The following is a 27,615-nucleotide window of genomic DNA, read 5'->3' on the forward strand; positions in this document are numbered from 1 at the left end:
TGGAGATGGGTGATCCTCAATGATTACGTTGGCTCGGCAGTCGCGCTTGCGGCTTTGGCTATTCAGGTGTCTGTATCCTCGTCGGGTGCCGTCGCAATATCGATGCTCTCGTCGTTGGCCATGGAGAGATGGGGCGTTCCGCTCAGCCAGTCTCTGACAATCTCCACGATGCGGTACAACAACTCAGGACCCCTCCTTTCGTTGTGGAGTTTCGTACGTCAAGTCAAGAAGACTTACGGATGGAAAGCGTTCGTATTCTGCTTCTTGATGGCGGTAACTACCTTAGCAGCAAACTTCAGCTCCACCATCTTACTCTTTGACGTCCTCCCTGGCCAGATTCATGGCACTCCTGAGATGATCGACGTAGCCCTTGGCTGGAAAGGTGGCACGAGTAAGGAGTCCGCAACCTGGTACCAGAACTTCATGCTCCAAACGCCATCCGGGTATCAAACATTCGCCGAGTATTCGGACCCACCCGAGCCGGCGGAAAACATCTCAGACACCGGACCGCTGGTTCGCGCCTTGCTTCCCTTCGCATCCGAACAGACGAGGATCAGCTTACAGGACTATGAAGGCGCTGCGACGGTGTTTGATGCCAGAGTTGCCTGCGTCCGACCAAATTTCGTCGACTCGACCTTCTTCGTGGATTCCAACCTGGTCAACTTTACCGGTCAGGTTGGTGTCAGCGCTCGTCCCCCAGGACTGGACACCCAGCGAGGCAACGGAGACGGTTCTTCGCTTAACGGCTTTCCTTTAGTGCCCTTCAACTGCAGCGTCGGCTATGGCACACAGATATGCCCGTTGGAGCGCGGCAGTGTAGATCTCGGCTTGAGATCTTGGCTCTGGGAGTACTTCAACTCAACGCAGAACGTGACTGGCAGCGCCTTCCTATTCTTCGAAAGCCAATACATGCTGGACGCTTACAACAACACCTCCAACGGCACCTACCGGCCGCGCTTCAACCACGACACCACGAAGCAAGGAGAAGGATGGGACTTTAGCGGCGACGGGCCATGGATGAACCTGCAGCCCAGCAACTGGACGCTTAAGGAGCCCTGCGAAGCCACCGGCACATGCAGCCCGTACTGCGAAGTGTTCAAGACCTGCGGCAGACCCGGCCTGAACGTCTCCCTCTGCTTCGACGCCTTGTAAGCCCACCCCATCCACGCTCACAATTCCCGCACACTGACCACGCACGACCACAGATTCCCCGACCTCGACCTCCCCGTCAAGTTCAACGCGACCCAAAGCCGCTCCGAGCCCAAAGTAACCTTCGACGACGCCCGCAACCAACTCGACTTCACCGCCGTCCGCCGCCAACTCGGCGCCACCACCACTCCATCCTCCTCCTCCCCTCCCCCCTCCCCGGCCGACCGCAACATCATGTCCCTCTCCCCCGCCAGCGTGCGCGCCGCCCTCGACGCCCTCCGGCCCGCCGACCGTTCCCCGCAGCGCTCCGCCCAGCTCCTCGACACCAGCTCGCTCTGGTTCACGCTGAACCCGGACTACAACGGCGGCGGCACCGACTGGACCTTCTGCCGCGACGGCTCCCTCTGCGCGTACGGCGGCACCTTCGACGCCAACACGTCGACGACGCTCGCCAGCGTCCAGCAGGCCGTCCTCATGCGCCAGATCCTCAACGACACGCACGACCCCGCGCAAGCGCTGTCGGCGGCGCTGACGGTGCTGGCACGCATGCACTTCTACGACGCCGCCGCCACGTTCAACAAGCCCGTGCGTGGCGCCGCGGGGACGTTTTTTGTGACGAAGTCGTTTCCGCAGCGTGTGAGGGGTTTGGCTGCTGTGTTGGCTGTGTGTGCTGCGCACGTGCTTGTTGTTGCGGGCGTCGCGGTGTGTTTTGTGCGCGCCACGAGGTACTCGCTGCTGGATAACGGCTGGGCGGCCGCCGCGCAGATGCAGACGGAGAGCGTGGGGGAGATTTTGCGGACGGCGACGGCGTTGAGGGATCGCGATGTGGAGGGGATGGTGAGGGGCGAAGGGAAGGGCGAGCGGAGGGTGAGGGTGAGGCATAATTGGGAGACGGGGCGGATAGAGGCGATGGAATAGCGTGATGGGAGGGCAGGGAGGATGCTTGTTGTTGTTACTTCTTTTTTTCTGTGGTTGGCACCGGCCGGTTAACCCACTGATGATTTTTTCTTCTTCTCTTCTATAGGTGCGGTCGCCTGCGTTCATGCCAGGAGGGGTTCTAAGATCAAATGAAGTCCACCTATGAAGGTCTCACCATGGTCGAGTCAAAGTGCATGCATGTGGGCATTGGAATAAGTGCTTTTGGAACGATTTCAAGTTGTGGGGACCACCCGTCAATAACTTACTACATTAAAAGACCATGTTTCTCATAGCTCAAAAGTCCTAGACTACTCGATAAGATAGGTGCCTCGGCTCCACTTAATTCAGTGGTGAAATAAAGCACATGATCTGATACATGATCTCGCACGATCAGCATGCAGCCAGTGATATCTCAAGGTTGAATACCCAAGATGCAATGGGTGTCTGTGCCGACACAAGCCAAGTACATTTCTTTGGAGCTCCATCTTGATCAGTCCGCTCTTGCAATACTCTTGGGAGAATTACCACTTTGGTAAGCGAAAGACTATCTCCGTTCCGCCCCCAAAAAGAACAACAATCTCGAAGTCTCACCAAAACTGGAGTACATCTTATCGCTTATCGTCTTATCGCTGATCGTCCTACATACTTAAAGATTATGCTTGAGTTCTCTAAAGACTTCTTTACTTCTGGATATAGGATCTCTAAATAAAAGCGTTAGAGGAGGTGCGTTATACTACGTTACGCTACACTACGTTGCGCGTGTAGCGCGATCGTGCGCATTTTCCCCTCGGCAGATAAAATTCGTGGCCAGTGGAGCCTGTGCAAATAGGCGCCCTTGCACGTGGTTTTGCCGCAGCCCCTTGCACAGCCAGCTGCCAGCTGTCGGGCACACTGACCAGCTGTCCGGTGCACTGACTAGCTGCCAGGCTAACCCGACCAGCTATGTATACTCAGCTCGAGCCGCATAGATCGAGAAACATATATTTACCGCTCGAGTGCAGCTTGCCGCAGTCGTAAAACACACCAGACGCCTTCATCAATTCATCACAACATCAATTGATCACCACGCAGCTCAAGCATTCCGGGATGTCCAAGAGGAGAAGGACGACATCGTCCCGGAAGATCATCGGAACCAGTGAAAGTGAGGGGCCCTCAGGACAAGTGGGCGTCGAATCAAAGAGGCTTGCTTGCATATTCGCCAAGCGGCACCCTTCAAACACCGCGCTTGATCGAGTTTGCCTGGGGCCGGGGTTCGCCACGGTCTCTAGACTCAAGTACGTACTTTCTACTCTAATACTTGTAATTGGCTGCTTGTCTCTCAGTTCTAATTGGTAACTGTCCCCAGAGAGCATCTGTATCGCAAGCACCACAAGCCAATACACTGCCTAAGGTGCCTGAACATATACGGAACCGAGTCCGAGCTGCAGGATCATTTGAACGCCCCAGATAGATTTCGAAAAGCGGATAGTTCGCGCCAAATTGGCGGAATTACTCCCAGCCAGCTCGCAGAGCTCAAAAAGAAGACACGTGCCAAAGAAACTTCAGAAGAAGAGCGATGGAGGAGGGTCTTCACAACTGTCTTCCCAGAAGTAGACGAGATGAGTATTCCAAGCCCTTGTAAGTCCCACCTTGCTGTTTTTTTTTTTCTTTTTGTTGAAACTCAGTACTAAAGGTACGTAGACTGTGAGGCTGGTATTCAATTCAGCCATCTGGCACAGCTGGAGGAATATCTCCGCATACGAACCATTCCGGAGACTGAGAGGATGCTGTCCGCGAATTTCAAACAAATCCCAGCAGAGCTGACGAGACAGCTCCCCCGCATGGTGCTGTCAGTTTTCGAGAAGCTTTCCACGGAGTATCGCCTTGGAGAACGCGAGACGGTGCGTCGGACTTCCCAGTCCTCGCAGGCTGAAGGGGAAGATCATTACCCCTCTGAGGACTCATCAAACGAAACCTGTGCGTCCGGTCCGAGTGCAGCAGTTAAGGAGCAACAAGAGACAACGCACCATTCCGCTTCGGGAGCACCTTTATTCTCAGGCGCGTGCCACAGTAAGGCACCTCTACTAAACGCGGGGCAGTATAGACCAAGATCTGAGCTCTTTCCACTCCCTGACCTCGGAACCTGGAGCGTCCAGATGCCCGCGCCTCACCCTTCTGCACCAGATGAACCGTTCGCCTCGCTGGAGTTCACCGATCTGGAGAATTTTGGGGCAGACCAAATTGATTTTGGTCACGATGAGCATTTGGGTTTGTTCGGGGAAATCCCAACTCTAAAGTCCTACCGCGACTTTCAGGAATAACGGAAGATAGCTGAAGTCGAAACTGTTGTACACACTAGTGTGAAAGATCCGTTTCATCCAGCTTGGGGACTGATATTTTCATGTGCTTTCTACTGGTGGTGATGAAAGTGCTCCCAGCTTCCGAACCAGAATCCGGCTCCCCACATGTCTATAAGCCTGGCCTGGAGTGCAGCATTAGTTTATGAATTTAGTCGTCTCCCCACAGACAGAAGTTTCAAGGGCTGGGGCGAGATATACTGACCGGCCTATCATGAGGGATGTATCTTTCCATGACTTTGAATGGCCCTTCATCCATGCGCGACAAGGCGATTTAGTGGTTGCAGAGTCTCTACTCGATCCCATAATGCTCTTCTGCCAATATTTCTCGCGTGATGAGGCTGAAACATGCTGACGTGGATTTCTAGCTTGCGCGTCTGCGAGTGCGCGCTTCATCGACGCGCAGTTGCGCACAATCTGGAAGGCCCGCACTTGCGCACGGCGCACGGCGCACGTTCGCTTGCATGGGATAGAAGATCGATCTAAGCTTTCAACACTGCTTCAAGAGCTAAGAGTTGATCTCCCACGGGTTTTGGAACACAACAAGCAACAAGGAGCCGAAAATTTGTACGAACGGGTAGAGAAGCCTCGAATGAAATTGGTTGTCTTTTTAAGACGCTGAAGTTCTTTGATATGCTGATGACAAAGTAGCAACATTCGTTCTGCGGACTTTACCTGGGGGAATATATCTTTATGTTCGGTTATGGCAAAGTGTAGCCGCCGTCAATGACAAGGTTTGCCCCAGTCTTGATAAGAAGTCAGCTTGTTGATCGTATACCCATGAATAGTGAGCTTACCATGTAAGTGCTTGCGTTGCTTGCCAAGAAGACATACGCGCCTTTCAACTCTTGCGCATCCGCCATCCGGTGGCCGGGAATCATCTCAAACCACTTGTTCCTCCTCTCCGGCGGGTGCACCAAAAGGACTGTCTCAACGTCAGCATACCATATCCACCAAGAAACAGGAAACACTCACTCTCGGTATCAATAAACCCCGGACTCACGCAGTTCACCCTCGCAAAATCCACCCACTCGACCGCCAAACTCTTGGCCAAATGCACGACGGCCGCCTTGCTCGCATTATACGCCGCCTGCCTCTGCGGGATGTTCACCAAGATGGCGCTCACGCTCGCGGTGAAGATGACGTTCCCGGCCCAATTCCCGTCCTCCTTCCCACCCTCCTTGACGCGCTTGAAGATGTTCGCCGCCGCCTGCGCCGTGTACATGGCGCCGTCCAGATTGACGCCCATGATCCGCCGCCACGTCTCCTCGCCGACGTCCTCGGCGGGCGTGATGTCGGCCACGCCCGCGTTCGCGACCACGACGTCCAGCCGGCCGAAGTCGCGCTCGACCTGCTCCAGCGTCGCCGTGATGGCGGCCTTGTCCTGGACGGCGGACCTGTACGCGCGCACGACGGTGCCGCCGGGGCTGACGCTCTTCGCGGCGAGGTCGCTCGCGATGGCGGCGGCGTCGCCGTCCGGGGTCGACGAGTAGATGACGGCGACGGCGTGGGCGCCGGCTTCGACGAGGGCTTGCGCGACGGCGAGCCCGATGCCGCGCACGCCGCCCGTCACGGCGGCGACTTTGCCGGCGAGGGAGAAGTGCGAGAGCACTGGGGAGGAGGGGTTGGGGTGGGAGGGCATGACCATCTTGGCGGTGTTCTTTTGGGAGGTTTGGCGGGGAGGTTGAAAAGAGAGGATTGGAGGGAAGGTACAAGCTGCGGAGAGAAGCTGGAGCAACTGAAGACGAGGCGATTGAAGTAAACAAGCAATTGACAAGAGCGAAAGGAGCTAGAAAAGAGTACAAACCGGAATGCTCGAGGCCACCAAAGGAAAAGAGAGAATTCAGAACGAAACAAGAACAACACCCGACCTACCGGACGACGGTCGACCCGGCCGAAGTGTCTAGTGGGGCATCGTGACGCGGACGTCGGTGGAGTTGAGCGTCAGGCCATTTACCCCGCCTTCCGTCAGCATGGCCAACGGTCGACGATCCCCCGCTCGCGGGCGCGTGGATTCTCCTAACGCGGCCACCCGTCGCCTGGCTTTTCCGTTTGCTACTGGCCCGCTGGACTGCTCCTCCTGTCGTTCCGTTGCTGGAGCTTTCTTGCCCCACCATGATGCGGGCGTGGTAGTCCGACGCATCTGCGCCCTTCATCAGGAGGCATCAGTGCTGTCGCCTGCGCGCAACAATATATCCGGCCATTGCAGAACCGCACCAAAAGCTCCATCTGATGCTTCTGCAATCGGCCAAACCGAGAGACCCATTGATCTAACAAGTCTCCAAAGGGCGCTTCAAACACACCCCAATCCCAAACCCCCCAGCCAGACAAGATGGCGACGGCAGTAGACACGAGCAACATGACGGTAAATCCAACACCACCACCACCACCATCCTCTATCAATTCCATAGCAAACAAAACAAGCTAAACCGCCTCCCACAGAACCCAGCCTTCGTCCTCGAATCCATCAAACGCGTCCACATCGCGGACCGCCCCATCCCCGCCCTCCGCTCGCCCACGCACGACGTCCTCGTGCACGTCGCGCAAACCGGCATCTGCGGCTCCGACGTGCACTACTGGCAGCGCGGCCGCATCGGCTCCTTCGTCCTCACGACCCCCATGGTCCTCGGCCACGAGTCCTCCGGCGTCGTCGCCGCCGTGGGATCCGCCGTCACGCACCTCGCGGCGGGCGACCGGGTCGCCATCGAGCCCGGGGTGCCGTGCCGGCGCTGCGAGCACTGCCGCGCGGGCGACTACAACTACTGCGCCGACACCGTCTTCGCCGCGACGCCGCCGCACGACGGCACGCTGCAGAAGTTTTACAGCGTCGCGGCGGACTACTGCTACAAGGTGCCGGACCACGTCGACATGGAGGAGGCGGCGCTGGTGGAGCCGGTGGCGGTGGCGGTGCAGGTGTGCAAGGTCGCCGGGACGCTGGCGGGTAAGAAGGTGCTGGTGTTTGGGTGCGGGCCGATCGGCGTGCTGTGCCAGGCCGTCGCGAAGGCGTACGGGGCGAGCGCCGTGTACGGGGTGGACATCGCGCAGGCGCGGTTGGACTTCGCGCGCGAGTTTGCGGGGAGCGAGACGGTGCTGAATCCGACGGTGGACGGGGAGGAGGGCGCGGAGCCGGTGGAGAGGGCGGAGAGGGCGGCGGCGGTGTTGAAGGAGAGGCTGGGGCTGGGGTTGGGCGCCGATGTGGTGTTGGAGTGCACGGGGGCGGAGCCGTGTATACAGGCTGGCGTGTTTGCTGCTAAGAGCGGTGGCACCTACGTCCAGGCCGGGATGGGCAAGGAGGTGAGTTGGGACTGAGACTGGCTGGCGAAGCGAAAGGTTCATGCTGACGTGCGCAGAACGTGACGTTCCCCATCACTACGGCTTGTATCCGTGGCCTCCACATTAAGGGCTCTATCAGATATACCGCCGGATGCTACCCTGCAGCTGTCGATCTCGTCGCCTCTGGGAAGGTTCCAGTAAAGAAGCTGGTGACGAACCGCTTCAAGTTTGAGGAAGCTGAAAAGGCATTCGAGTTGGTGAAGGCCGCGAAGGAAGGGGTTTTCAAGGTGGTAATCGCCGGCGTTGAGCAGCCACTGCTTGGATAGATCAGGAAGACATCTCGAGTCAACGAGTACACGCGTGCCGTCTTGACGGTGATGCAGTGTTTCCGATGAAAGTGATGAATCGAGATTGCTCCGCTCCAGCTCCACCGACAGTGACGAACAGTCAAGCAGTTTGCAAACCTGTTTCACGCATTCAGATGACCATCCCGAGACCTCCCGACCGCCTTTGATCCCTTTCGACCAAGTCAGCTGCTGCGACCGACTCCCACCGTCCTCGCAGCAATGCACCAAGTGACCAGACCCGAGATTCGGTCGCCTCGCCCGGTCCCGGCATCGGTGCACCTACATACTTACGGGCCGTTGGGCAGCGGATCAGACCTAGGTACTAGGGCCGGCCACGGGCACAGGGGCGAGAGGCGCCCGTTCCCTGTCAACCGCCAGCATCGCTATTATCATTATTCCCGCACACTATTCATGATGATGAGGGCGCGTTTTGGAACCCAGTCTGAGCACTGACACTTTATTACGGAATCAAGGGATCAGTGCCAAGACCCGTACCGTGGTTATTGAGCGATCTGACGGCCTGACAACGTAGGAAGTTTTTTTATTAGCATCCCTTTACACGTGAAATCGAAACCGTTATTACCGTTACTAGTGTCGGGTAACTACCGATTAGCCTTAATTATCCTCGGTTATCTAGAAGAACTAAGTATAAGTGGCGGAGGGTGTATTCTTTTATATGCCTTTTATATGATACACCCGTTAGACCTAATCTAAGCCTAATCTTAACCTACTAAGCTGGATCCGGCTATAATATGATAAATATGTTGCTCTTAGCCATTATGTCGTTAGCTTCACCAAAATTCTTAGTGTATCCTCAGCGCGATACTTGATATAGTTTAGCAGTCATATTCGTCAACATCATATGTCAGATCGCCCCAAACACCCCCCTTCATATCAATGTGGGGCAATATGACGGCCGATCATATCTGGTTGCAAAACGCGCCCTCAACCCCACACGCATCCCGGGGCACTCGAACCACCCCACCCCCACACCCCCGCGAACCCGCCCATCGGCCGCATCCCGGCACATTTTCTCCGCATTCTGGCGGGCCGCCGGACGACAGTCGCCCCAAGGAATTGCCATTTCGAGAAAAGCGGTGGTGGCCCGTCGGGTCCGTTTTGCGAGTGGTGTCAACGACGGAAACCTCCCCGTCGGCGCCGGGCCGTACGTACGTCATTGCAGCCGGTACCCATGCGGAAGTGGATATTCCCCCCATGGGGTACTCGCCCGGAACTGGTCGGTGCCGCAAGTACCTACATCGAGATCTCCCCCCCCGTTTCTGGGCTATGTATGGTGCGTGGGGGAGGAGGTGGTAGCGTGATGGCATGATGCGCGCGCGACAGCCTGCCTGTACGGTGAAGTCCGTTGTCGCCATCGATCTTGAAATGTCTCGGACGGACCTGGAATTGGGTGACCTGGTTTCGGGAAGGTGCCTGGGAAGAGTACTTGATTGTGCTTAGTTGTTGCTTCCCCGAAGGAGGCAGTGGCTTGCCAGGTGCCGAAATCTTGACGCGGCTCATGGACGCGGCTGGCTCGGTCTCGTCCGACGAGCTGGTATATAGTGCGACGAACTCCCCCCGCTCAGTGTGTGTGGTCTTGCATATCAGCATTGATTGTTTCTCCCGATCGAGTTTGCCGAACTGACAGGGGCGGTTGACGTCAACAATCCCAGTTCGTTGACTGGGGAAGTCGATTGAAAAACACGGTCAAGCTCCTGCACTGTCGTCCCGTCGTGCCGCAGTCACCATGAGGGACGAAGACATCGTGGGCGCCACTCTGGCAGAAGTCCTGCCCCAGACGTCCAAATACTGGTTCCAGCAGTCCCACCTCCTTCGATTGAACCTGATCCTCCTCGTCCCGCTGCTCTCCTCGGCAGTAGCCGGCTATGATGGTGAGCAACTCTCCGCCACCGGGAGAAAACAAAGCCAGGACTAAAGACAGAGAGAAAAGGCTCCCTCATGAACGGCCTCCAATCGCTCTCGCAATGGAAGAGCTACTTCAACTCGCCGGCGGGCGCCCTCCTCGGCACCGTCAACGCCGCGCAGTCCATCGGCTCCATCCTCGTCCTCCCGCTCGTCGGCGTGTGCAGCGACGTCTTCGGCCGCAAGCGCGTGCTCATCGCCGGCCTGCTCGGCGTCGTCGCCGCCACCGCCATCCAGGCGACGTCGACGACGCTCGCGCAGTTCGTCGTCAGCCGGCTGGTCGTCGGCGCGGCCGGCATGTTCGTCGTGCAGCCCGCGCCGCTGCTCATCGCCGAGCTGGCCTACCCCACGCACCGCGGCAAGTACACCAGCGCCTACTGGACCATGTACTACCTGGGCGCCATCCTGGCCAGCTGGACCACCTTCGGCACCGAGGCCTACCGAGGCAGCTGGGCGTGGCGCATCCCCACCGTCCTGCAGGCCGGCTACCCGCTCGTCCAGCTCGCCTTCATCTACTGGCTGCCCGAGTCGCCGCGCTGGCTCATCGCCAACGAGCGCGCCGCCGAGGCCGAGCGCATCCTCGCCACCTACCACGCCGCCGGCGACGCCGCCAGCCCGCTGGTGCGGTGCGAGGTCGCCGAGATAACGTCGGCCATCCGGCTCGAGCAGACGTCGCAGGCCACCACCTGGGCCACGCTCGTCGCGACGCCGGGCAACCGCAAGCGGCTCTTCGTCTCCGTCTGCCTGGGCGCCTTCGCGCAGTGGAACGGCATCGGCGTCGTGTCCTACTACCTCACGCTGGTGCTCGACACCATCGGCATCACCGACCCCTTCGACCAGACGCTCATCAACGGGCTGCTGCAGATCTTCAACTTCGCCGCCGCCCTGTCCGCCGCCATCCTCGTCGACCGCCTGGGCCGGCGCCCGCTCTTCCTCTGGTCGGGCGTCGGCATGCTGCTGTCGTACATCGTGTGGACCGCGTGCTCCGCCGTCAACAACGAGACGGGCAACAAGCCGGCCGGCATCGTCGTCGTGGTTTGCTTGTTCACATTCTACTTCCACTACGACATCGCCTACACGCCGCTGCTCATGTCGTACCCGACCGAGCTGTGGCCCTACAGCCTGCGCAGCAAGGGCATCAGCTGCGAGCTGCTGTCCATCTACGTCTCGCTCGTCATCGCTGCCTTTGTGAACCCGCTCGGCATGGAGAACATTGGCTGGCGGTATTACATCGTCTTCTGTTGCTTCCTGGTCGTCTTCCTGGCCGTCACCTACGTCTTCTTCCCCGAAACGAAAGGTCGGAGTTTGGAGGAGGTGGCCGAGTTGTTCGATGGGCCCGGTGCGCTGCCGGATGTGCAGAAGATGGCGAAGAAGGATCCACTCGCGGCAAAGGCGTCTGGGGCGCATACGGAGCATATAGAGGTGGCGTGATCGGCTCCGTAGGCGGATAGAGAGCGTAGAGTGCAGTGGTGCATTTCCATTCCAGTCAATACATCATTTCGTGGGAGTGGTTGGGTGCAGCCTTGCTCCAGATAATACCGGCGATAGATGCTCAAGTCCATTGGAAATCGTCAGCTGTTTCAGTCGAGGGCCCGCCAATGGTGGGGTCTGTGAAATCTCCCAAGAGGTCGGTCCAAGCCCCATCCTGCATGACGAGGTCCATCTCGTTCGTGTTGCTCGGCCACATCATCGGGTAGATGGAGTTGATTTGGGTCTGAGGAGATTCTCGTGTGGGCGATCCGGGGAATACGGCAGGAGGAGCTTCAGCATCGGAGCCGGGGCTCTGCATGAAAGGACCGCACAGGCGGATGATGACGTCGTAACAATCTTGTGCACTGGGATTGGTCGCTTTCATGGCGCGACAGACTCGAAGAGCGGTTTGTAGCTGTTCGACCCAATCTAGAGCGTTGGGTGCTGTGGGCTCGTTACGGAGACAGACGCAAGGAATGAGTGAGGCTTGGAACAAAAAGTACCTAAGCGTCTGTCAGATATGCTGCGAATGTGACGCCTGCGACAAGGTGTTACTCACAAAGTATACCAAGCTCCAACACGGGTGTGGGTGTTTTGTGCCCAGAACTTCTCGATGGTCGCAATGGTTGACTTCGCTTCCGTCAGGCAGCGGCTGTACGCTGTTGCGTCTTCGGGCGACGGCTCCTTGTCCTGGGGCTTTGACTGAGCCAGCAAAGCCCGTCGGATCACATATGGCCTGTACATGATGATGCGAAAATTGTTCACTCTCCACCACATGATTCTGTGTGAAAGGCGGAACTTTTCTGGCAGTTCGACATGCTCAAGGTACCACGAGGGCATGGATGATATCCATCCACCAATGTGCAGGTCGTCCAGACGGAGTAGCTCAGCCGCGGAGGGCGCCGGCGCTAGTATCACACGCGAGTATATTTGATTAGTAGCCAAGTGGAACTTTGACTGCAAAATGACAGAGCTATAGTGGGTGACGCTGTCGGACTCAGGTGGTAGATCTCGTGACATGTTGGTCAGATACTACGGGTGCGCCATTAGAACCAAGAGATGTGGCAGTAGGGGTTGTTAAACTCACTCTATCATTGATGTTGAGGGGAAGCGAAACGTCGACGCCGATTTGCGGCCAGGTCAACGGACGGCCAAAGGTTATGTGAGCGCCGATGCTGAAGACGAACAAGCACCACCACACTCTTCTGCGGCTTTCCATCTCGATCGGAGGGATGTGCCAGCCTCGGAACTCTTTGTGCAGTCCCAGTCCCATGGCCATGTGCAGTGCTAGGCCGAGATAGTTGTATCCGCTATTCGGCTTGCCCATCTTCTGCAGGTAGTTGTGCATCAAGCAGAGACACTGCACAAGCGTCAGGTTGCCTGTCTCCAGACTGTGGATCGAGATGTTCGACTTGGCCGCGTTGAACAAGGTCTTGTGGACCGAGATGGGGATGTCGGCGCTTGTGTAGGCGCCGATGGCAGCGATCATGTAAGCCAAGGCATTCCAGCTGGATCCATTCGGGCGGGGGATGACCTGGGCATATTGAGCCCTGAAGGTCGGCTCATGAACCAGAGGGTAACTCAGATGGAACAGCCGGAAGTACGAATCGATCATTGCATCCAAATCAATGTCCCTGATTCTGAGCTTCGTCCAAAGAGGAGTCGGGACCCAAGCCTCGGGAATAGAGGGAACATCCAGCGCGAGTCCTGATACCGACACCTGCTTCCTATGGCCGGCTCGAGGGCTTCTGCGATGTTCAGCCCCCGGAAGGAGGAGGCGCAACATGGCAGCGCCGGACGTGTTTCCGAGATAGCCCGACTCGCCATCCTCGACAGTCAGTGAAGCCATTCCGTCGACGACGCGCTCATCATCTCCGTCGTTGTTTGCTTTTGTCTCGCTGTCCTCTACAAGTGTTTCCGGTGTCTGCTCGTCCCAGCTGAAGTCGGCCGAGGAAACGGGTGGCGCATCGAGAGTGGCGCCAGGCTCTGCCACCATGCCAGCTGCTTCGCCTCCGAAGATGGTATTTTCACCCCCATGCTTGGCGAAGCTATCGGAGACGGGGAATGTGGATGCGGTGGAGAGAGCGGAGGGCTCGGGCTGCGACTGGGGCACAGTAGACGTAGGCGGAGTGGCATCAGGAGCGCTGGCAAGGGCCTCGAGGTTCGGAAGGCTTCTCAATCGCTGCTCTGCGAGCTGAGCGCGTCGCTCGGCTTCCCTTGCGCGAATCTCGGTGAGGCGTAGGCGCTCTTCGATCTCGGTGAGATACCTGCAGACACTGTTAGCGACGGCGTTAGGATTCAGCGAGAGTCAGCGACCTTCTAGTCAAGGGCGTCTTGCTATGCTTCTCATACAGGCAGTGACGCCTGTTCTTGGTGCAGGGCCCACACTGGGGGAGGGTTTTGTCGCAGCGGGCTTTTCTCCGCTTGCACTCGTTGCAGGCCTGCTCGCCGGTCGAGCTGTCAAGCCTCAGGACGGACGAATGCCCATTGTCTTGTTGCATCGCTCGCAGCCGCTGGCATTCTTTCGACGTGATGTGGTGAGCAGCGCAGTGGCTGGCCGCTGCTATGACACGGTCTAGGCGCCTGGGCCCCGCATCGACATCACCGTGCGTCCCGTCTTATCACCACGTGAGAGCGCGTCCATTTCCCTAAACGGCAATCCGGACTTTATAAAGGACCCGCTCCTTGACACACTCTCAACGTTTTCCCTCATGGTAAAAGATGGAGACTTTCCCGTCGACGAGCAGGAGCGATGAGGATTTTTGCCAATATTTTTGTGCCTCAGGCGCGGCTTCTCCGCCGCGACCTCACCGTCCTGCTAAACTTTCACTCCTGCGCCAGTCCCTGGAAGAAAGCTCTAAGAGCATAAGGACAAGTCTTGCAATGGATGTATAAATGCAAAAATCTGTTATCTGGAACACATACATACAACCAAGATTGCACACGCCAGGCATACCCAGCAATGTTCCTTACTTTATGTAGCTTCATCCATTTGTTTGCCTTCCATTTCCTCTCAGTGGTCCCAAGCTGGGTTTCAGTTACAACCCCACCAAGCTTCTGACAAAGCTCACGATGTCGGGAACAGCAGTCAGTATGATGAACAGGATCCCGAAGATGCTCATGGACAAAGAGCTCAGCGCTGCAGCTCTCCGATCCTTCTCCAACAACATGGCCGTGGCGATTGCTGAAGAATTGGCTCCGAGCACCACCCCAATCGTCACGTAATCATCTGCCAAGTCACGTCAGCTGTGGGGCCATGACGAACGGGGAGATGGTTTCACACCCTTCGGAATGCGCAACAGACGCAATATCGTTGGACCGACTATCGGCCCAGAGATGCCGCTCACCACCGCAATGAGCGAGATGGTGGCCGATTCGCCTCCAAGGTTATCCGACGAGATCTGCGCAAGCGCCAGCGTCACGCTGCGGGGCGCCATGGCCAGGCTGCGCGCGGCCGAGACGCCCCAGGCGAAGCACAGCGGCGGGTATCCGAACAGCGACGGCAGTGCCAGCGCCACGGCCGGCCCGAGGATCGCGACGAAGGACGCCGCCAGCTCGCGGCGGTGCTGGTACATGGGCATCGCGAGCGACACGATGCTGGCGTCGAGCAGGCTGGCCAGGACGTCGCCCGCCCCCGGAAGCGGGAGGCCGCGCGTGCCCCGGAAGTAGGCCAGGTAGCTGGTTGAGGTGCGGTAGAGGTGGAGCCCCGTCGAGAGACTCGTGCCTTGCGTCCGGGCTAACGCCCATATGCCGAGGACGCTGAAGAGAGCGGTGGTGAAGACGGGGTGGGCGATTCTCTTGATCTTTGGGGGGATGGCGTTGGCCATGAAGAACATGAGGACGTTGAAGGAGAGATACAGTGGCATCGTGTACCCGGTGGTGTAGTAGACGGGAAGACCGATGACGAGGAACAGGGAAAGGTAGATGCAGACATCAAGATTCTTTAACATGAAGCCAGCGACTTTCCGAGATCGAGTGCGAGCAACTTCCGGCTGATCGCGAGGGGTTGCTTCAATGTCAGAGGTAGGGGAGCCTCGTTGTAGACCTCCAATAGTTTCATGAGGTGATTCATCTTTGGAACTGCGATCTGGCGTCGCTGGTTGATCGGAAGGACTGCCGCTACTTTTGTTAGTTAGTTTTGTCCAAAGGATCGGCATGAGGGAATCATTGCTTGCATACCTCTGGGCCTCGTCTGGTTTCTCTGATATGGAGCTACCGCGCTTTTGCCACTGCCGGAGTAAAAGTTGGATAGCCCGCGAAGTGTAGGCCGTAACGGCGAACTGAACAACGTACCCCACAATGAAGACTCCAATCAGAACTCCAATCTCTGCACCACTGATCCTCTGGCTGAGTGGCAAGAGAATGAAACTGGGGGTGAAGTAGAGGTTCATCGTACGAAGTGCAAACCCAATCGGAACATCAATGACCTTTAACAGTCTACTCATGCTCTTTTGGTCCAGCACGAGGTCGGCCAGAAGCAGTCCAAAGAACAGAATCAGAAGACATGCTACACTGGCCGGAAATGAAACAGTCCCAAGGCCGATGAGAGCGTCAAGTGCCAGAACAAAATATAGCATGACAACCAAGCCCAACGGTACGAGAAGCCAAGATTTCACAAGACCGTTCCACATGGTGCTTATGCTCTGGATTTCTCTCTTATTAGCTTGTATCATTCTCATGTATTGGAAATTCTTACGGTGGACGCCGTCTTTTCGGAAAAAATGTTCAATGCTGCCATCGTTTGATTTACCAAACACGTCGAGGAGCGAGCCGGCTACTAGCCTCCACTGGAAAAGCGAGCTGATGAACACTTAAGAGAGTTGGTTGTCACATGTTTAAGCTTTGGAGAGCGCCAAGAGCAATACCATGTTGTTGCTATCCACTAACAAATCCTGGTTAGTGATTGGTGACGGACGCTCGACGAGTAAAGCAAGGTTGTGAGACCGTTGGAGACGACGCCGTTGTAGACGCGTAATTGTCGACAAGCATGGGTGATCGGCGATGGCGGGACCGTGGGACGAAGATCCCAGACCCCAGTCCAGATACCCGACTGCACGGGAACAGGCGAGCAGCCGTCATTAGCGCCAGGATCCACAAGGGGTAAATGCTTAGTTTGTCCGCTTTTGAAACTAAGACGAGGAACTACTGTTCTACAATAGCTTAACCCAACGCCAGACTTAAACACGGGCGGAATCCACCGAAACGTTATCTACGTCTTAGTCTCGAGGCCTCCAAGGTTCTTTGGTTCGCACGCACGTAATAAAACATCTCTCCTGCCTTTCCGCTCTTCTCGTCCACTCACATCCCTGGAATGCAACAAGGCGCCCTTTGCACGGCGATAACGCGATTGAAGCATGCCAAACCGTCGTGCGAGTTCACACATCCAGGGTCTGAATCTGTCCAGACTTGAAAAAGAAAAGAAACCGTTGGCGTTTGCATAAGGTACGATAACGAGTGCAGTGACGTGGCGTGTCTTGTGGGTTCTGAAAGTATGGGAGTCGCGACTGAGGGTGGAGCGAAGGTTCCATGTCGGCCCACATCTTTTAAGGGCTACGTGTGTCTATGCGCGATAGCTGCCCCGGAGTGGAGGAGCTTGCGCTTGGACATCCCTTCGTGTTCCAGGCGTAGCGCGTGCACGGCCGCGGAGATAAGAAAAGGCTTGAAATCTTGGAACACAAAGGGATGTTGCGGGGGAGTGAGCCACAGCAATAGATGACGACTGTGACAGAACGTCGCGGAGCAAAGAGGCAAAGACAAGAGGAACGCCTCCCATACTCGCATTTGATCTGAAGAAATCACTCTCGTCATCAATTGAATAGAACAACATGCAGGAGCAAAGGTCCCGTTCAGTGTTGGCTCGACTGCCGGCAACCACAGACCTGATTGGTTGGTCCAGTCCCCTGCCGATCTCAATTTGTCGGTGTGCTGACATCCTCCAGCGGGCGGAGCGGCAGGTATCATGGAGGCCTGCATCTGCCATCCGCTAGATACTGTCAAAGTGAGGATGCAACTTTCGCACAAGGAATCCATCTCGTCTGTGAGTTCGTCTCTTTCCACTTTCCAGTCCTTTCGCACACTGACTCTTCTCGAGACCACCCGAAACGGCTTCATTGGGACATTCTCTCGTGTGGCGCGTACGGAGGGTCCTTTGGCACTCTATCAAGGTTTCGATGCCGTGGTCGTCGGGATGGGGCCCAAGATGGCCGTTCGCTTTGCCTCGTTCGAAGCATACAAGAAGTCATTCCACACCATCTCCGGCGACACCAATGGAGCGTCCATCTTCACGGCCGGTCTTGCAGCTGGCATCACAGAAGCTGTCTTTGTCGTCAGCCCTATGGAGGTGGTCAAGATCAGGCTGCAAGCCCAGAGGCTTGCTCCCGCCATTGGCGGTGCCGCTGGCATGCCCGTGTATCGGAACGCTCTTCACGCTGTAGGTTTAGTTGCATGGAGGGAGGGAATCGGCGCTCTGTACCAGGGCGTGGCTCTCACTGCAATCCGGCAGGGAACCAATCAAGCGGCCAATTTCACCGTCTACACGACGTTGAAAGCCAAACTCGTGCAGCGTCAGCCGCACGGCAGGGATCCGCCAAGCTACCAGACTGCTGCGATTGGGCTGATCTCCGGTGCCGTTGGTCCTATGTGCAATGCGCCTATTGACACCATCAAGACTCGCATGCAGAACTCCGCCAAAGCTCCAGGTGAGAGTGGACGGAAGGGCGTTTTCATTGTGGTGGATATGCTGCGGAACGAAGGGGTACGTGCATTGTACAAAGGGATTACACCACGGGTCATCAGAGTCGCCCCAGGTCAAGCTGTCACATTCACGGTGTATGAGTTCATGAAGAGACAGCTACAGGGGTGATCAGTAGTGTTGGTTTTTGCTGTAGTTAGACCTTCAATGGTATCAGTGCACTCTGTGCCGCTCTCCGTTCGCAGTCCTTAGACCTACGGGTATTTTAATGGGACCAATTAGTCACTTCACGATGTGGATCTGATAGCTGTGCCGAATCCACAGGGTAGGTGCATAATCAATACGTTTGCTTTTGCTTCGACTTCTCGTGCAGCAAAGTGGAGCATTGCGGTTCCGATTGCTCGGCAGTCATAGTGAGTCGAAATTACCGGCTTGGAAGATCTATTTCCTCACAATCGAGAAAGGTCAGACCATGGCTTACACGTTGACCAGGATCATACCTGCTCCTTGTCATCCAGGTGTATGCGAGTTTGAATTTATCGACGCGCGTCTTTCAACTCAACACCATGACGGCTCGCACAACACCTTCTCCACTGTGCACGTCTGATGACGTGTTTTTTCTCTTCGAGGAGGTGACGTTGTTGACGCCAAGCTTGGCACCTCTGGCCTTGCTGTGGGCTGAAACCATCGTGTGAGACACGGCTACATCGCCGCGTCACTGTTGCCGATCAATCGCAAGATCGTTAAGATGGCGGGAAGTGGGGGAGACTTTGGTGGTTTGGTGGGACAGATGTATCTTAAAAGATAGAGGAAAGACAGTTCCTCTGCGTCCACCTCATTCTCCAAAGACCTCGGATCACTTTGTCATGTCAGTTACTCCAGCACTCTCTTCTGTCTGTACCATGGGTTATAACAAGACTACCAACGGGATCAAGACCACCGACGTCCTTGAGGCATCTCCAGTCCGAAAGACGTCACATGAAGAGAAAAAGGCCATTATTGACATGTACCTCGAAGATGCTGCTTTCAATTCGGAGGTGAAGGCCACTGAGCAGTGGTGGAGCAACCCTCGCTGGTCGGCTACGAAGCGGCCATACACAGCAAGTAAGATCTGTTCGAAGAGAGGCAACTTGAAGATCGAGTACGCAGGCAATTTCATGAGCAAGAAGCTCTGGGAAATTCTCGAGAGGCGGTGGAAGGTAATACCTGCATTTTTCGAGACTCCTTCCAACTACTGGTGACCATCTCTACAGGAAAAAGACGTCAGCTTCACTTTCGGGTGTATGGACCCCGTCCAGGTCACACAGATGGCCAAGCATCTCGACACCATCTTCGTATCGGGCTGGCAGTCTTCGGCTACTGCTTCATCAACCAATGAGCCATCCCCCGACCTTGCCGATTACCCAATGGTGAGTGACGCAGCCGTTTTCTACTGCCGCATCCTGCTAATCCCTTCAGGATACCGTTCCCAAGAAGGTAGATCATCTGTTCAAGGCCCAGCTCTTTCACGATCGCAAGCAACGCGAGGAGCGCCTGACAACTCCTTCAGAAGAACGCGGAACACTGGCCAATATCGACTTTCTTCGACCGATCGTGGCGGATTCAGATACCGGACATGGCGGCGTCACTGCTACTATGAAGCTCACCAAGCTGTTCATCGAGAGCGGTGCTGCCGGCATCCATGTCGAAGACCAAGCGCCCGGCACCAAGAAATGCGGCCACATGGGAGGAAAGGTGATGGTTCCCATGCGCGAACACATCAACCGTCTCGTGGCTTGCCGCGCCCAGGCCGACATCATGGGCACCGACCTTGTCCTTGTCGCCCGGACAGACTCCGAGGCGGCTATTCTCATCACTTCAACCGTTGATCCCAGAGACCATGATTTCATCCTCGGCTCTACCAACTCGGACCTGCAACCCTTGACTGAAATTCTCGCAGCAGCTACATTGGCGGGTCGCAGCAGCTCTGAGGTTGCTGCCATCGAGGTACAGTGGCTTAAGTAGGCGAAGCTAAAGACTTTCAACGAAGCCGTGACCGACGCCATCCAGGCTGTCCATCATCCCGACAAGGATGCCATGATCGAGGAATATCTGAAGTCTGCTCAAGGCAAGTCCAACCACACCCGCCGCACTTTGGCGACGGTAATCCTCGGCCAAGAGCTCTACTTCGACTGGGACACGCCGAGGACAGTGGAAGGATACTATCGATACAAAGGCGGATGCGAGTGCGCCATTGCGCGAGCAGTCGAGTTCGCCCCCTACGCAGGTGAGTTCTCGCGCACTTCATCCCCAACCACCCGACAACACTGACGAAACATCACAGATCTGGTGTGGATGGAATCGAAGACGCCAGACTACGAGCAAGCCAAGCAGTTTGCAGACGGTGTCCATGCCATCTGGCCCGATCAGAAGCTCGCTTACAACCTCTCGCCGTCGTTCAACTAGAAGCGCGCCATGTCGCCCGAGGAGCAGGAGACGTACACTGGCTGGCCAACAAACAAACAAAGACAAAGATGAGGTCCGATCTTTGGTTGATTGATAGGCAGAGGGTCGGAATCTTTGGTTAATTGCGAATTCTTTGCAAATAAGCAAAGATCTTTGCCTGTTTGCTTGGCATATATCACGGGCCACTATCGCGAGATTCTTATGGTGTTTTGCCCCGATTAGGTAATACGCACCCGCCACCCGCCCCACCCGCATTACCCCTCCCCCCCCCCCCCCCCCCCCCCTTCTCTCCCCTCTAAAAGGAAAGCCTTCCAAACGCTTATTGATACCAGATACCAGATATATGGCCTGGGTAGCATATATACCGATGGCCACGGCCACCCCCCCTCCCCAAACAATCAAACAAGCATTTCGCAAACAACCACGCCTTATAATCTTTGGTTGATTAGTTCGGCTCGAACCACGATCTTTGTTTGATTGATTGGTTAAAACAATCAAAGCTTTGCAAACATGCTTGTTTGTTGGCCACCCTGGACGTACATCTCGCGACTTGGCCGGCTCGGCTACTGCTGGCAGTTCATCACCCTCGCCGGCCTTCACTCGACGGCGCTCATGACGGACGGGTTCGCCAGGGAGTTTGCGAGCCGGGGCATACGTGCATACGGAGAGATAATCCAGAAGCCAGAGATCGAAACGGGGTGTGAGGTCGTGCTGCATCAGAAGTGGAGCGGGGCGAATTATATTGACGAGATCTTAAAGATGGTTTCTGGTGGTGTCACGAGCACGGCGGCGATGGGCGAGGGTGTCACTGAGACGCAGTTCGCGTAAGCTCTCACAGTGTTCCTTTTCTTTATGATTAGGTGGGAATGGAAAGACGAAATTTTTGATTTGAGTAGCAAATGCACACTGTACATCTTGCGTAATGCGAAATGCGTGGGGACCCAGCTCTTATGTCACGCTTTTGGGCAAAGCGAAGCACATGCAATAACCGTGAGCAGTCACGCAATCATCTATCCGCAGATAAGGTGACCACATCTTATTGAACTAGTCAAGGTATATGCATCTGTGCCCAGCCAAGACGGAAAAAAATTGGCAAGGCTGACACGAGGCGAAATCGAGGTTGACCGGCGGGCCTATAGCGGCTCGGACGAGCTTCCTTGTGGACCCATGAGTGCATGCTTACATTCCTGTGGAACTTCGGCCCCCACAAGCTAAGCCAATACCAAGTCCTTCAGATGTCGTGCTCTACTGCTGCAACTGTTGGTGTGTGACTTGACGAATCTCGATTGGCGTTTGCGTACGCGTATAGCCAAGAAATCGAAGGCGCAAGAGCAAGGCTGATGGGGCTCAGCTTGGCATGAAAAGGGAAGACTGTTGCCCTGATCGGAGGTTACGTGTGTCGAGATTGATTGTATTATCTGCAGCAAGTTCTGGGTACAGTTATAGGATGCAGTCCTATAACAGATTAATTGAAACTCGAAGATGTGTGACTTAGGTAACTACGGGGTGATAGAAGATGGAGAGTCTCAGAATGCAGTTTAAGCCGACATGGATGGAAATATATCCAACAAGCACCAGCAGACCATAGCTCCTTGAACCGTATATATGTGCGTTTTTCCGCACCATCGGCTCAAAACAACCATAGCAACATCATTTTTCTTCAAAGCCTTGTGTGTCCGCAAGGATGTTGGTGAGGTCGTACGTGCTCCATACGTCAGGCCCATGATTGGCAGCCCTATCATTTCCAAATGCAGCTAATGCACCACCCTCAGGGCTTTCCATGCACGAGAAAGCGTCGGCAAACATCGAAAACTCTGTTGATTCGAGACTTCCACCAGGGTATTGTCCGAATATATTCGACCCCTGCTGCAGCTGTCGCCCTGAAATATCGTCCAAAGGAGCCAGTTCATTGAGCGTGTAGAGCGGTGTATCAAGTGCTTGATGCTGCGCCAGCGTGAGGGAGTCTCCAGCATGAAGGACTGGCGCATCGCCCGGGTTGTCGAGCAGAAAGTTGTCCCATGGCTTGAAAGCCATTCCACCCTGATAATCGCCGGGACTAATGTCCAAAATAGGTTGATCCAACGTATTGTCCGCGCCGGGAAGCATGGTGTAGTCGCTCGCTTTTGGAGTGCCGGATCGGCTTCGCAGTGCAGGAATGCATAGCGTACAATCCATTTCCAAACATTTCCCATTAATAGAAGGCGAGATTGGCGACAAGTCGGTCTGTCCATCACAGTCAGAACCAAGGCGACTGGTTGAATTCTCTCCCAAGCCGGCAGGCTTGTCTCCAACGAACTCTTGGAATACTTGCTCTTGGCACTTCATCACTATATCCAACACATTCCTTTTCCGCTGTTGGCCCTGATTACAGCAGGAAGAGTCATCGAAAATCCCGAGCTTGCTCGATAGGACGTCACGCAATGCTTGGCGGCTAAACACTTGATATCGTTCGAAATTCCAAACAGGCATCGTCCTCCTCTCCACGTCTTCAAAGAGTCAGCGTGATGCTTTTTAGGCTTAGTATGTAGACGTTAGTTATAGCGACTTACAAGGCATAGGATCTTCTTTGTGCTCTGGAAACAAAATGCGATATACCTCTTTCCACTTCTCCTCTTCCGACATGCACCCGGGAGATCTTTTTCGGCTTCGAAGCTGCTTCTCTTGTTCCTTGGAGAATCCAGGGGTTTCCGGGAGCTCCCGGATCTCACAAATATCCTGTACCCTTTGATGGTCTTGCAAATTGACCTCGGTTTCAAACACCAAGTGACACCTCGAACACTTGGTATCGGAAGACTTGTGCTTTCTGTAGAGGTGCTCTCTATGAACCACATCATCAGTAGTCATTTCATAGAGAGAATTTATGGGCTTACTTCAGGCGGAAAATTGTAGGGAAGCCAGGGTACGCGCACGACGTAGATGAAGGTCGTTGGTCCGGATACCGTTTGGAATACGGGCAGGCAAACTTGCGAGCAGGTGCAGATCCTCCTTGCTCAGCACAGTTACAAGTAGGACCGCACTCGCAGCGCGGAGAATCGCTAGAGGTGATTACGGCCGAAGACGGGCTTGCCTTGCTCCGCTTCAAGGCTTTCTCCGTGTTTTGAGCAGTAGCCGGCTCAGACATCAGCCACAGAGAAGCAATCTGCCGATGGCAATCTTCGAACTTGTGTTGGACTTCGTTATGTAAGAAGTACAAATCAAAGCTTCTAGCCTCGATATACCGCAGTCATGAAAATCGCTCGCGCAACGTGGAGGATCCGGCAGGTGAGCATCTGGTGAGAGTACTAGATAGGCCTATTATTGAACGTCCACATACATTCATCAGATATCCATACCTGCAAGAAGACTGGTCGGTGGGTGCACCGAGAGTACCCAGGCTGAATGGAGAGAAGTTTTAGAAAAGCGGGGTAGGAGGAGGGGGGGTCATCGACTATGTAGTAGTGAAGCGAGGGAATATCGCTTGCATGTCAGGTCAGCTAGGCTGACTTAGACTAGAGAATGCTGATGGAGTGGTGGGGCTGTTGCCTACGACGGATCATAGGTTGCCTACGAGTCAGAAATGCGCAGCTGCGCAAAGGCGCAGTCAAGCCGCAGCCTAGCGATCTGTACGCTTAACGGGGCACTAGGATGAACACAAGAGCCTTGGGACTGCAGAATACATATATGTATCCGGCTGCAAGCGAACCGTGCGAACTTCCCCTCGCTACAAATGAGGCCAATTCGTGTGTATTGCACAAGCGGACGTAGTTCAAACTTCACTGCATCGTGTTCAACGCTTATCTGCATCCAGCCTTCTGCACTCTGTAGTGTATTGCTTGATATGTGGAAGCCCTGAAACAAATTGTACCATCTATTCCCAGTTAAGAATATCACGCCATTGCTGTGCCAAAATACAAAATAAACAATGATCTAACGAAATCCAACGCTTGCGTTCCCAGAATGCTGATATTATACGCCCCATTGTTGCAAAGGAAGAAAAACAAATATAAATGCCGACAATGCTGTGAGATAAGAAGAAAGGTGCGGTGTCCGAAAAATATACCAGGCATTACTTATTGCGTGCGTTCTGTGACAAGGTCTTTCGTATATTCTGGTTTGAGTTCTTCCGCATTTTGTGGATCAGGCTGAGCTGAATCATCGCCCGCGAGGCTGCCTCTTGTACTCTCAATCGTGCCCGCGACAGATGTTCGTGAAACCGAACCAGGCTCAGAAACATCGATCCCTTTGGGTGGGTGAAGTGTATCATCACCACCATCAGCTGATGCATCTTCACCAGGTGGCGGCAGCTCAGTGGTGGTAGGTGTTGCACCAGCGCGCACCTCTTTGGTGTTACGATGCCATTTTGCGAAAGTCTGTTCGAGGCAGCTCCATACTATCTGGTGGATCTCATCGCTATGCTTTTTGAGGTGTTTTCTCGTCTCTATCTGAGCCTTCACAAGCGCTGGCAGCTCTTGTCTCAGAATCTCCTCGTATCGTGGGGTGTCTGAGACTGTAGCACAGACTAAGAATTGAATTAGTAAGCAAATATACTGTTACATGCAATGAATGTTGGACTCACAAGCAGAGGGTGGGGTTTCCTCCGGAAATAAGATCGTGTATATGTCCTTCCATTTTTCCTCATCGCTATTGATGCCGGACTTGCTCGTCCGTTTCTTGCTTTTCAGAGCCTTCTCTTGCTCTAGCGTGATGCCTTCAATATGTTTATCTGTGTTGACTTGACAAGGAACCGGAGCACGTGAGTGTTCCCGAAGGTCCACTTCCGAGGTGAAAGTATTCAGGCATCTGGAGCACTGGTGCGGTGGTAACATGTGCTGCCGATAGAGATGTTCCCTTGATATGTCAGATATGGATCTCTGAGATTTAACAACGAAGAAAGGAAAGATTCTCTTACTTGAGTCTGGCTATGCTGCTGAATCCTGGATACACGCATGATGGACGGGCCCTCGTAGGCTTTCGTTTGAAGAAGGGGCAGGCAAGCCTCCTTGTGTCGTCTTGGGGTTCTGTTCCACTATCTGGTCCATCCTGCTGGATGTCTGTCCTCCTCTTCTTCTTGGGACTCGACGGAGTCGGAGAAAGCTCCCTCTTGAGAGGCAAAGACATTTCCTTGAGGTTGAGCGGAATATCTGCTGTGGGCCGGTCGCGGGCCTTCACCTGTTGCGTCGAGGACGACTCACGCTCGGCCTTGCTATGCTGAGATTCAGCTTTGCTGTCCGTCTCCTCCATGCCAATGTACTCTGAACACATTCTGACCTCCGGTGTGATGCTGAAAAAATCTTTGGATGACAATACGACGATGACATATGGAAAGCGAATGTGATGTGGCGAAAGAAACTGCTAGAAGCCTTTGCGGTGGCAAACCAGCGAGGAGCGGGTGCAAGAAGTATCTGCGTATATCTGCTTCGGCTACGACAACCGAACGTATGTGAATGAGGGGGCTCTGTGGGAGCGGGGACGTATATTCATTACCCAGTCGAACGCAGAATACTCAACAGACCCTCCCTAGCTTTGCTCGCCAACACGCCGTTCGCGCCAGAGGAACCCTTTGATGCTCCTCTGTGTATTCGATATCGACGGTGGGTAAAGCGGGATGTGGTACGAACAGCGCTTCAAAAGAACCGGCAGCATACCATAGGTTCGAGATAATTGCGTGGAGACTTCAAAGTTCCAGGACGGTTGATGCTTGGTGTTGTAATCTGGCTGTCTTGATAAAAAAAGATTAGCAAAGCCTGAGCATTTAAACAAAATCCAGGGTTTCATACCGCGAGTCGTTCGGATGCGGCTCAAAATCGTGGGTTTTGTAGGGTGGAAAAGCGACAGCAAGGCTGAAAAATCTAGGAACACGCGAACGCGGAATAAGGAGCTCGAGAGTAAAGGACTTTTTATTTTTAGGCAGCAGCGACGTGGCGATTGCTCACGCAGGGGGTCACAAGGGCTATTGTGGCTGTGTACTCGGATTCGGATATGACCAGTAAGCGACCGTCATTTTCAAACCTGTTGGTTAACATCGTGGAATATAGCCTTGCAGGCACCACTACTTGCAAGTGCCATCACAGGAGTCATTGGAAATGTATGAACATAATTTTTCGAAGCAAAATAGTTCGTACAGCATTCCATGACTCCCGCCACGTCGAATGAGTCAAACGCTAAGATTGTCTTGCCGCGTTTGATTGGTAACCAGCCCTGGTTCCGCAATAAACCCCCGGCAAATCAGAAACACGTGCTGGTTCATCCCTTTCGAGCACGCCTCCATCAACAGTGGCGGAGCTGGTTTGGATATTGTGAATGGTTCGCGTTCCCGAAGGTGGTGGCGCGTGCTGAACCGCGGGCAGGCACCAGCTGCCTTTTGAGCCAAGGAAACCGTGAAGCAAACTCGGTTTCGGGAAAAGTAAACAAGAAAATGCTGTACGACATGAGAAACCAGAACAAGCTCTTCCATTCAGCCTCAATGGGGCAGCAAATCATCACGTCGCAAGTGGCGGAATGTCTCAAGGACGTCGGCCAACACGACAGCCATTTGTGGATAACGTTGCGATACCTGCGCACGAATGTACTCATCATGCTCTTCGACGACTCGTAAGTTTTGTCGGCGCTGCAGGTTTTCTCTATCCCATCCATCTAAAGAGGCTTCAGCTTTTTGAAAGTGGCAAGTGGCAAGGGGCGGTGGCGGCTTGTCAGGGTCGTACATGGCGACGGTACTTGACCAGTGAACATCGGAAAGATGTAATGCCAAACGTTCGCAAACTTCTCTTCCTCCGACTTGTTCCTGCCTTGAAAAGGCAAGTCGATGTTGTGGTTGCGCCTCAGGTGTTGCCTTTCTTCATGCATTAGCTCAATGCTCAGATCCCCAATCAACTTCATGACGATGCACTTACTTTAGCCGTGACACGTCAGGGAAACCGGAACTCCAACACGCTGTAGACACTGGTGGAAGGTGAGGGTCTTTGATGATGTATGGGCAACAGATCCTGCGTTCGCATGTGCTTTGGGCTGGCATGGTTTCTGTTTGCTGCCCGACTTCGTGATTGGCTCCCGGCATATCGGGGTGACCAATAGCGACAGCTTGGTG

General features: G+C 54.8%; 7 protein-coding genes across 7 annotated transcripts; 5 read left to right on the forward strand and 2 right to left on the reverse strand.

The window, feature by feature from the left end:
- Nucleotides 1-354: 354 nt before the first annotated feature.
- On the forward strand, nucleotides 355-2,374 carry SLS55_009948 (uncharacterized protein; the record flags this gene model as incomplete). The annotated part of the gene is made up of 4 exons (XM_066781342.1): nucleotides 355-1,148; nucleotides 1,206-1,308; nucleotides 1,465-1,734; nucleotides 2,345-2,374. The coding sequence occupies 4 exons, from the start codon at nucleotides 355-357 to the stop codon at nucleotides 2,372-2,374; spliced, it is 1,197 nt and encodes a 398-aa protein (XP_066628344.1).
- Nucleotides 2,375-5,285: 2,911 nt separating this feature from the next.
- On the reverse strand, nucleotides 5,286-6,051 carry SLS55_009949 (uncharacterized protein; the record flags this gene model as incomplete). Its single annotated transcript, XM_066781343.1, has 2 exons — nucleotides 5,286-5,328; nucleotides 5,435-6,051. 2 exons carry the CDS (start codon nucleotides 6,049-6,051, stop codon nucleotides 5,286-5,288), a joined length of 660 nt encoding a protein of 219 aa, XP_066628345.1.
- Nucleotides 6,052-6,376: 325 nt separating this feature from the next.
- On the forward strand, nucleotides 6,377-8,002 carry SLS55_009950 (uncharacterized protein; the record flags this gene model as incomplete). Its single annotated transcript, XM_066781344.1, has 4 exons — nucleotides 6,377-6,386; nucleotides 6,853-7,697; nucleotides 7,754-7,787; nucleotides 7,842-8,002. The coding sequence occupies 4 exons, from the start codon at nucleotides 6,377-6,379 to the stop codon at nucleotides 8,000-8,002; spliced, it is 1,050 nt and encodes a 349-aa protein (XP_066628346.1).
- Nucleotides 8,003-9,770: 1,768 nt separating this feature from the next.
- Nucleotides 9,771-11,377, forward strand: SLS55_009951 (uncharacterized protein; the record flags this gene model as incomplete). The annotated part of the gene is made up of 2 exons (XM_066781345.1): nucleotides 9,771-9,915; nucleotides 9,975-11,377. The coding sequence occupies 2 exons, from the start codon at nucleotides 9,771-9,773 to the stop codon at nucleotides 11,375-11,377; spliced, it is 1,548 nt and encodes a 515-aa protein (XP_066628347.1).
- A 121-nt stretch (nucleotides 11,378-11,498) lies between these two features.
- SLS55_009952 (uncharacterized protein) lies at nucleotides 11,499-15,807 on the reverse strand (the record flags this gene model as incomplete). The annotated part of the gene is made up of 4 exons (XM_066781346.1): nucleotides 11,499-11,919; nucleotides 11,976-12,448; nucleotides 12,504-13,683; nucleotides 14,717-15,807. The coding sequence occupies 4 exons, from the start codon at nucleotides 15,805-15,807 to the stop codon at nucleotides 11,499-11,501; spliced, it is 3,165 nt and encodes a 1,054-aa protein (XP_066628348.1).
- A 1,808-nt stretch (nucleotides 15,808-17,615) lies between these two features.
- Nucleotides 17,616-18,278, forward strand: SLS55_009953 (uncharacterized protein; the record flags this gene model as incomplete). The annotated part of the gene is made up of 2 exons (XM_066781347.1): nucleotides 17,616-17,621; nucleotides 17,655-18,278. 2 exons carry the CDS (start codon nucleotides 17,616-17,618, stop codon nucleotides 18,276-18,278), a joined length of 630 nt encoding a protein of 209 aa, XP_066628349.1.
- Nucleotides 18,279-19,009: 731 nt separating this feature from the next.
- Nucleotides 19,010-20,552, forward strand: ICL1_2 (isocitrate lyase 1; the record flags this gene model as incomplete). The annotated part of the gene is given in 5 exon segments (XM_066781348.1): nucleotides 19,010-19,306; nucleotides 19,361-19,516; nucleotides 19,566-20,093; nucleotides 20,112-20,373; nucleotides 20,431-20,552. 5 exon segments carry the CDS (start codon nucleotides 19,010-19,012, stop codon nucleotides 20,550-20,552), a joined length of 1,365 nt encoding a protein of 454 aa, XP_066628350.1.
- Between the last annotated feature and the right edge of the window lie 7,063 nt (nucleotides 20,553-27,615).

Source organism: Diplodia seriata (assembly GCF_021436955.1).
Source record: "Diplodia seriata strain FDS-637 chromosome Unknown scaffold_11, whole genome shotgun sequence".
Lineage (NCBI taxonomy): Eukaryota > Fungi > Ascomycota > Dothideomycetes > Botryosphaeriales > Botryosphaeriaceae > Diplodia > Diplodia seriata.